The sequence below is a fragment of the Sinocyclocheilus rhinocerous genome, unplaced genomic scaffold (assembly GCF_001515625.1).
Source record: "Sinocyclocheilus rhinocerous isolate Xijiao unplaced genomic scaffold, SAMN03320098_v1.1 scaffold1435, whole genome shotgun sequence".
Classification (NCBI taxonomy): Eukaryota; Metazoa; Chordata; class Actinopteri; order Cypriniformes; family Cyprinidae; genus Sinocyclocheilus; species Sinocyclocheilus rhinocerous.
The window spans coordinates 613,310-623,485 of record NW_015644861.1 but is presented as its reverse complement, the minus strand read 5'-3'; the positions used below and the strand labels follow the sequence as shown (position 1 = coordinate 623,485).

The following is a 10,176-nucleotide window of genomic DNA, read 5'->3' as shown; positions in this document are numbered from 1 at the left end:
GCAGCGCATCAACAGACTCGGTGCGGAAACGATCTCTGCACTGCTGCAGACACACCGCTCGAGGAACGCACTGCCGGACCACAACCGTCTGCAGTGTGCACGCTTTATTAATCCGTTAACATGAGCGCGGAAAAAATACCTCAGTACCTCACCTTCAACATTATAATTATTTTACCCCCACCAGACAGAGACTGAGATGGTGCCGCTGCATGTCATGCCAAACCTTTCACGGCAGTGTCATCAGCTTGAGATCGTTTTTTTGAGATCGGCCTTTTTAGAGACCGCCGATCATACATCCCAACGTGATTATCGGCTGATAGTGATCGGTAGCCGATCAATCGGAGCACCCCTAAAGTTTATTATGGGCTTGTTTTTATTTGATTGTTTTTATAGCAAGATCTGGCAACACTAATGAGTCAAGATGTACCTCGTTCCCTGTGATTTCCTGCATTGTGCATACAGAAGAGAGACACAACTCTGATACGCATTTAAATACATCATTAACAACTAGTTGTTTAGTCCGGTTCCCTACACACACTGCATAGGGTCTTTGTTAATGCGTTTTTTTTACTAGCTGAATTTTCCAGGAGTCAATTTGGTTGTAGAAAGCGTTTGTCACTCCTGTAAATTACTGAATTTTGTGTGTTCAGAATAGGATTAAGCACTAAAAGGTGAATTGACAACAAAATTTAGCTGCAGTGTGTACATGGCCATGATATTCTGATCCATTTAATCATCCATCAGGGGTTTGCTCAAATCCCTAACCTTAAGAATGAGTAGTATATATAGAATAGTAATTAGCGAGCACTACTACACACTGTACGGTTGTTGTTGATTTTAGGATGTTCCAACACTCTATATCACATCAAAACTGTTTCTGTGTGACCTATATTTCCTTGTTTCCTTTTATCTCTAGGTATTATACAGAGAAAAAGATTCAGAGCGGGCTCCCCAGGTCCAGCTGGTGAACGGGAACCAGACTCACTTGCTTCTTTTAAAAAACCTTAGCAAGTTCATCCTGTATGAGGTTCAGGTGCTCGCATTTACACGTGTCGGTGACGGACCACCCAGCCTCCCCCCCACAGTTGAGAGAACCAAGGATGATGGTAAGCAACCAATAAAATCAATGCATCGCCCACTGAACAGAATGCATCATCTAATTCTTCACACATTCCCACTGGTTATGACAAATCATACACGCATAATAAAAGCAAAAATAAATGTTCGCACACACATTGGGTCAAAATTAGACTTTGAGTGAAAGCTACCCATTTAGCAGATGTTCCTTCACACACTCACACACCAGTAAACACGCACACACACATTCATAATGCTATCTCATAGTTATGTCTTGCTTCATGCTCTGGTGGTTTCCAGCTGTGCCCGACATTCAGACTGGCATTACCTCCCACGTGGCTCCAGACACAGACAAACACACATGCATGTTCGCTCACACTTTCGCCTGGCCTCCTGGTGCCCCCACTGCATGAAACCTCATCCTGCATCAATGCATCGCTTGAGTCACCTGTCTGAACCACCTCTCACTCGCTCCGTTTTTTATCCCAACTCATAGAAAAGAAAAATCACTAATGAGATCTCGGTTTGTTCTCAGACAGCTGTGACATTAAATGGTGACTTTTGAAAGTCTAATGCTTTTTAGATATTTATCCTGAGAAAAAGACCCCGGTAATCTCATTTGTGTCTCCTATTTCTCAATATAAATGATTCAATATTTAATCACTATAATTATTATAATGATTTTATTATTTTATTTATAATTACATTTATTATGAGCAATAATAAAAATGTCCTTGTAATACAGTAAAGCAATCACACATTTTTAATTACAAAAAGAAAAAACATAACTTAAATGATTCAATATGCAATTAGTATAATTATTCATTTTAATTATTGTATTTATAATTATTTTATTTTTTTATAATTATATTTTCTGTACTGTAATGAGCAATAATAAAAATATTCTTGAATTAACAGTCATTCGTTTTTAGTAAACAAATAAGCCTAACTTTGATATTTAATATTTATGTTCTATAATTATTTTAATTATTATATTTAAAATTACTTTTTCTAATTATATAAATAAATAATATTTTGTAATTATTATTCATAATTAATTTTATGTATTATTTATTAGTAATTATTACTTATTTAGTACAATAAATATGATTAGTTCTGGGAATTAAATATTATTATTTTGTATATTTACTACAATAAGTATTAATTTAATTGTATTTTACACATTTTCTATGAAATTTAAATGTCATTGTTTTTCGCATTGCAGTAATGAAAATTAGTTGTTTTTCAAATTATGGTAATGAGAATTTGGAGGGAAAATGTGCTTAGTTATCATGAAACTAATGTCATACTGAAAAAAAAAAACTTAAAAATAGACTTAAGTATGAAGTGAAATATGACACAGAAACCTCATTAAGTCTCATGAGCTATGAAAGAGCAACCTCTGAGCAATAAAATTTCCTTCCGAAAGTTTCTCTCAGAAATATGTACTCACATGTATGCAATATATTTCCACAGCAAGGGAAAGTAAGCTGCCATATTTCCCTTTGAAATGAGTGAGTGTGTTCATATGTGGACTGTGGAGTCTTGCCAGCAAAATGACAAATGCCCTCTTTCTGTCATTTTTCTTAATTGGCTCAATGGAGCAACATTCATTCGGAAATATACAGGGATACCAGGGATACCAGATACTGGAATTTCTATGTGATTATTCTCTACACAGACTGACTCACACTTACACACACACACACACATATCATAAGTAGTGGATTACCAGCGCTGTTGGCCTAGTGTCCACTGGCAGAGTTAAATGTGTTTTATGAGGGATTATGAAACACTAATATTTATATTTATGGATTTAAGGAATTAGAAGTTTACAGGGAGATTTTGTGTGTGTGTGAGAAGAGATTAAAATGTCATATTTATCGTGGCCGAGATAAAAGCTTGGCCCCACAAACAGATTTTTTGAAGTGTTTGAAATATGTGCTACATTAGAAGAAATCAGAACGTAGACTACAGTAATCTGTTTTAAATACCATGTTCGACTGTGTATCCTCTCTCTCTCTCTCCCTTCCTCTCTTCTCTCCAGTTCCCGGTCTACCTGTCAGGTTGGTGTTTCCAGAAGTGCGCCTCACGTCTGTCAGGGTTGTCTGGCAACCTCCCTCGGAGCCAAACGGCATCATTATGGGTAAGAGAACATAAACGCTACACAACCAGCCACACACACATTTATCTAGCTATAAATGAGGCCATATCACAGAAATCTGTTGTTTTTGTGTAAAGCTTATTATAATAATTTTACACTAACCCAAAAAGAAAACCTTTCTACTAAAGAATTTAATAACTAATGCATTTAGTATAATATTATAATATAATTTTTTTAAATAGATTTTTACCTTATAAGAGGGTATCTCGTTTGTTTTTTTTATGAATCAGTAATCTGTAATTTATTTTACTTATTAATCATTTTACTTTTTAAAAATATCCTAGATATACACTACAGTGTATAGAGATTTTTTATGTTTGCTCAACAAAGCATTTATTTAATAAAAAAGTTACTATAAAACAGTAAAATTGTAAAATATTATTACAATTTAAAATAAATGAAATGTATATATTTTAAAATTATTTATAATATATATATTATAAAATGTCATTTATACATGTGATCTTTCTAATATGCTAGTTGAAAACAGTTTTGCTCCCTAATATTTTTGTTGAATTCGTAATAACATCTTTTTGATGATTATTCTTTGATGTATAGAAATTTCAAAACAACAGTATCTATTTAAAATAGTAATCTTTTGTAACATTATAAATGTGACTTTCAGTCAGTTTAATGCATCCAAAAATGTGATGATAGTGTAAATAGATCCAACCTCAATATGCAAAGGAAAAAAATTACAAATAATTGATATACCAAAAATAATCCATAAAGAAATAAACATTGATAGAAATATTCCAAAGGGACATTTTGGGAGATGTAGCTTATTTCTGAGTACATTTTTCCACAGAATATAGCTATTTAGCTAAATTATAGCTTAATTATTCAAATGAACTCCTGTGTATTTATGTATTTACAGGCATTATAACTCATATCCTTGCAAAGGCTGCATGAATGTAATCTTCATCTGCAGTAAAAATGCAGTTTAAGGCCTTAAAGAAGGTCTGCTTGTTCCCATTGCACCCTGGGCCATTTGAAATGTTATTATTGCAAGCCAAGGACATGCTGTGTATTGCACTGGAGTCAGTTTGTACATGTGTGTGTTATGAGATTTTCTGTATTGTGATTTCATTTGTGTATTGGGATTAAACCCGTTATCATGATTACGGGCCGTACAGACACAGACGCGCAGCTATAGATGACTGGATTATGGACACTTAACCACCCGTGATGGATCATATAATCCCTTAATAGTGATAGAAATGTGAAGCCTCTTTACCTCGGATGATCTCTTGCCTTCTTTGCCTCTTTTCTACAAACACATTCGTACAGAGCTCTCTGCTGATTGGATCAGTCATTCCCTGTAGGATTGAGCGATATAAACAAAGATCTTCAATCAGAGAAGATCTGTCAGTGTTCCAGCACTCATTTTATCCTCTCAGATCTGTGTATTTCATACGCGACGATACACAGATAATGTGACTTTCACAAGGGGTATTTCATTATTCGGTGTTGATTTTCATCTACAGCAGTCTCGCAGTTACTCTCGCAATTATTGAACGTCTGACTGTACAGTGTGAATAAGCAGTATTCATCAAGTGACCTTGAAGGGATTTCAGATACCAAACCTATAAACCGATTAAGAACAGACCATTAGATCAGATCATAATTGTTACACTGCAAAATAAAATAAAATAAAAATACAAGAAAAATATATTTTCTTTTGGAGTAGTTCACATGATTTTTTTTTCTGTCAACTACTGAAATGACAACAAAGCATCATAGTGACTCATGCACTGTATTCCATACTTCTGCAATCATGATCAATCAAAATTGTGAAGAAGAATATCTATAAAAAGTTAATATGTATGCTGTGTATATACTGTATATATTAAACAGTATATGTATATATATTGTAGAGCCCGACCGATATGGGTTTTTTGGGGGCCGATACAATACCGATATTAGGGGGTAAAAAGGCCGATATCGATATATCGGCCGATATTCTTTGTGTATATTATAGTACAGTACCAGTCAAAATTTTGGACACTTTCCCATTCGTGTGTCCAAACTTTTGACTGGTACTATATATAGAATACAGTATATACATAAACAGAATATATATACATAAACACATTTTTTGCAATGATCACTCAAATGTGGTGATGAAACACTTGTAATGACGTGACAAAGATAGGGCATGGCATTTAACAATTTAAGAAACTTTATTATCCAAAAAGAATCTGACATCAGTGCACTGAACAGTAAAGTTAAAGTTTATTCAACTTTATTTCAATTCAGTTTCATTCAACTTTATTCCGTTGAAGTTTATTTCACTTCGGAACATTCATTCACGGATTTGCACTGCTGTCTTCACACACAGACGAAACTTAATAGAGAAGTGTGAAGTGCGACATAATATACCTCTGTAAATAAATACAATTTAAATTCACGTCTCGCGCACTTTAATGCCCTTTGAATGTAACGTGTATGTTCTCTTGGAGCTGGAATCATAGCAGAATATCATGTGAAGTACACTTCGCAGGGCACTTACGGTCGAATAAGACAACGCTTGAATGCTGCTGCCTGAACAAGAGACCTCCTTACTGAAGTGAAAGTGTTGGCTGATGTCACTATCTCGCGAACGCGGCAGCGGATCTCCACCAAATTCGGGCGATCCCTTCAGCTCGAGGAGCACTCTCGAACACCACCCTCCGCGCGTCAGTAGCCCCCCGGGATCGCCAGATCGGTCGACGCACGACCGCGAATTTAACTGCCCGTAACTCCCGGACCCCCGGGGCTATCGACACGGGGGTGGTCTCATTCGAAAGGGGGGCCACGAGACGTACACTGGATTCAGCGTTCGAGAGGGTTCCTCGAGCTGAAGGGATCCCCGAATTTGGTGCGGATCCGCCGCGCCGTTACGGAGATATGGCCGTTCAAAGTTTCAGTGGTATTCTATACACTTAAGCTTTAAAGCGTTTCATCCAGGTCGCCAGTAGCAAACAATGGCGTGTGCTCTGCTGGACAAACTATATAATTACACCATTTACAAACATTTTATAGGCGTTTTATGTTCTGTAAAAAAATATTCATATCGGCGGCATATTTGCCGATACCGATATATCTGCGACAGGCTCATATCGGCCGATAAAATTGGCAAAACTATATATCAGCCGGGCTCTAATATATTGTATGCGAAACGTGTCATAAATCACTGGTGTAATCTGGATACGTTACTGTCGTTTTATTGCAGTGTAACTTTTATTCTAGTTCGTAATTGGCTTTCAGTGGTAATTTATTGAAAGCAAGAGCATGTTGGTGAATATTGATCGGTGGATTGAGGTATCTCTGGTGTCTCTTTTTGCTCTAGCATTTAATATCTCTCTCTCTCTCTCTCTCTCTCTCTCTCTCTCTCTCTCACACACACACACACACACATTATCATTCTCTTTTATTCATCTCTCTAGTTCTCTGTCAGGCTTTATCTCTCATATTGTATATTTGTCTTACCCTTGCATTGATTTGCATATGGACCTAAAGATGAAGTGTGTAATTTCAGTGGCACTAACATAAAAAAATGGAGTTACAAATATAATGTAACTAGTTTCACAAACACCACCTCATCTGCCATTGGTTGGATAAACAGACACAGTAGTTCAGCATCAAACTTCTGCCCATTTGATTGAGCCAATGTGGCAGGCTGGTCTGTATGTTTGGTAAATCAATGTATGAATGACTTATTTATAGGTGTCTAGCCATATTAAATAATTAGTTCACTCAATATTCAGTTATTATTTATATCTGTCAAACCTGTAAAACTTTCTTCCTTCAGTGGAATACATGAGGTAATATAGTGCAGAGTCTTATGGACTGCTTTTATAATACTTTTCTAGTGCTTGTGCATCCTTTTTGCACCACAAGCTGTCCATACATTGTAACAGAATGGAAAAAGGTAAATTATTCAAAAATGTTTCACGTTCCACAGAAAGAAACTCATAAAAGTTTGGAGCGATATGAGGATGAGTAAATGATGAGCTAATCCTTTAAGCTGGGAAAAGGAGAAAGTATTTTAACATTTGAAAAAAATTGCATACTTTAATCTCTTTGTTGCTTTTGTAAAAAAAAAAAAAACAGATATAGCTTAAGCAGTAACTGTGAACGCAACTACATGTATTAATGAGATACTGGCAGCGTGACATACTACTTGCTTCTGTCGGATCACTGTCTACCTTCAGAGACTTTATTGTGTTGCTCAGATTTGGGGAAAATACTTTAACTAAAGTAAAGCTAATCTTTTTAGTATACTGCAAGGCACTAAAAGGTACAAAAAGTAGATAAATACATTGAAGATATTGGTAACACTTTACAATAAGGTTCCATTAGTTAATGTTAGTTAATGTATTAACTAACATGAACAAGCGATGAACAATACATTTATTACAGTATTTATTCATCTTTGTTAATGTTAGTTAATGAAAATACAGTCGTTCATTGTTAGTTCATGTTAATTCACAGTGCATTAACTAATGTTAACAAGCACAACTTTTGATTTTAATAATGCATTAGTAAATGTTGAAATTAACATGAACTATGATTAATAAATGCTGTAGAAGTATTGTTCATTCTCAGTTCATGTTAACTAATGAACCTTATTGTAAAGTGTTACCAAGATATTTAAGGGGTATTATCATTGTAAATGTATAACTTTGATATATATTTTTTCTGAAATCATAGGCATATTTTTCATTTTAAAAACAATGAGAATCAGAGAATTAGAGTGACAACAGATACATTTACAATAAAAAGAACTAGCAAAACTAGAACATACTGTCATTTCTGTAAATGAGATGAAATTATTAGCTACTGTACATTTTGCTATTCAACTAAATTTTTCACTTCAAAAAAGAAGAAATAAAAGTGTAGGAAATCGTGTATATGTGCTCATAATATACATAGGTTTTTTTTTTTACAGAAATTAATACTTTTATTCAACAAGGATGCATTAAATTGATTCAAAATGACAGTCAAGATATTAATAATGTTACAAAAAAAAGTCTCTTTCAAATAAATGCTGTTCTTTTGAACTTCTTATTCATCAACGAATCCACAAAACAGTTTCCACAAAAATATTAAGCAGCAATCTGTTTTCAACGCTGATATTAATAAGAAATATTTCTTGACCAGCAAATCAGCATATGAGAATGATTTCTGAAGGATCATGTGACACTGAAGACTGCAGTAATAATGCTGAAAATTCTGCTTATCATCACAGAAATAAATTACATTTTAAAATATATTCAAATACAAAGCAGTTATTTAAAATTGTAATCATATTTAACATTATTACTGTTTTTACTGTATTATTGATCTTACCAACTTAGCGTATGTGTATTTAATTTACACCAAAAAAGACAAACATGTTAATATCAAATTTACCACGCTACGTTTTTATTACCATATTCATGTACCATGATATATAAATGGTACCTTTATGTACTATATAGAAAATGACTGGTATTCCCACCATGTAAGTGTCCCGAAAACATGGTATTTGTGGTAGCACCGTGGTTCTTTTTGTAATGGTCTCTCCTGCTCTCCTTTTATAGCGTTGAATGTCCGATGTAATGTGTCCTGTGGTTAGGGATCAGTGATTGCTGTGGTAACAGGGCGCACAAATAAAATGCGTCTGACCGAGGGGGCAACGATCCGACCAATTACATGGCTTACTGCTTTCACCACGGCAACCCAGACATTAAAAAATAAGTACAGAACCACCTGGCATGGGTCACAGCTCTACTATGATAGATGAGGGAAAATACAAAGCCTGAACAGTTGATTGTTGGCCCTTTTTTGTCCTTTTGCCTCCTTCTCTCCATTTCCAGGGCAAAAGCTACTCTCAAACAGCGAAGAAAAGGAAGAAAAAAGTGTTCAAGTTAACACGCAAAAAAAAGAAAAAGAAAAGAGAAACCATCACAAAAGAGCGCTCAGGAAAAGCAGAGGATTTTGCATAGGCCCCTCTGGGCTTTTTGGGTTGAGTTAGCAATGGCCTCTTAATAAAGGAGGATCTTAGCGAGCTGTGCGTTCGGAGAAGGGAAGAGAGAAAAGGAAAGAAAGGGTGAATAAGAATCTGAGAAGACAAGGCAAAGGGGAAAAAAACATTGAATTAAAACCAGCCTCAGCTCTGTAGTGCCATGCTAATCTTCCAAACGGAGCACGCTAACCCCAAACATCCCATGTGACAGAGATAAGAACGTCTCTCTCGGCCACATCTCTACAGCACCTCATGTCAAAAACACCCTTTCAGCTGTAATAATCGCTTCCAGGTTAAAGCGTGCTCTCAGACTGTGGAGATCTTTCACAGGACACTTTGGCCTTGCATCTGCATTAAAATTAAATGAGCCATGTCTGCAGTTAGAAGAGGATTATTAACTCTTATGAAGGAAGGCTGCTGTTGCGAACTTGTATAATGACCTTACGTATTTAAAAATGTGACGCCTCATATGTTTAGACCGTTGTAATGACACACACCAGATGGATTGTTATAAGCTGATTTGAAATGTGTTGTGTGGTTTGTTTGTTATGGCTGTGCCAGAATGTTAATGCTGCTCTTCTCCATACATTGAACGTGTATGAGGATGTTTGTTACTTTTTTTATTGTATAATAATAATAATAGTAAAAAAAAATAGATATACTATTATTGTTATTAATCATAATAAATGCATGGTAATTAATATAAACATTATTTATAATTAACATAATAATACAATAATACAATTAATTGTAAATATTACTAATATTATTAAACTGTTAATTAACCATTATTATTATTATTATTATTAAAACTATTAATATTATTAATAGTAATAAATCATAATTATTTAATTTAATTACTATACTAATTATAATAATAATTAATCTTATTTTAATAATAATAAAACAAATAATATTTACTAATATTAACTATTGATAACTA

At 34.6% G+C, this 10,176-nt stretch overlaps 1 protein-coding gene across 1 annotated transcript in view; it reads left to right on the top strand.

Moving 5' to 3' along the window:
• LOC107758841 (protein sidekick-1-like) overlaps positions 1–10,176 on the top strand; it is a 95,037-nt gene that overhangs the window by 60,499 nt on the left and 24,362 nt on the right. Inside the window, exons 23-24 of the mRNA XM_016576670.1 lie at positions 917–1,106; positions 3,125–3,223. Of these exons, the coding sequence (XP_016432156.1) occupies positions 917–1,106; positions 3,125–3,223 (289 nt within the window). The remainder of the gene's footprint in view (positions 1–916; positions 1,107–3,124; positions 3,224–10,176) is intronic.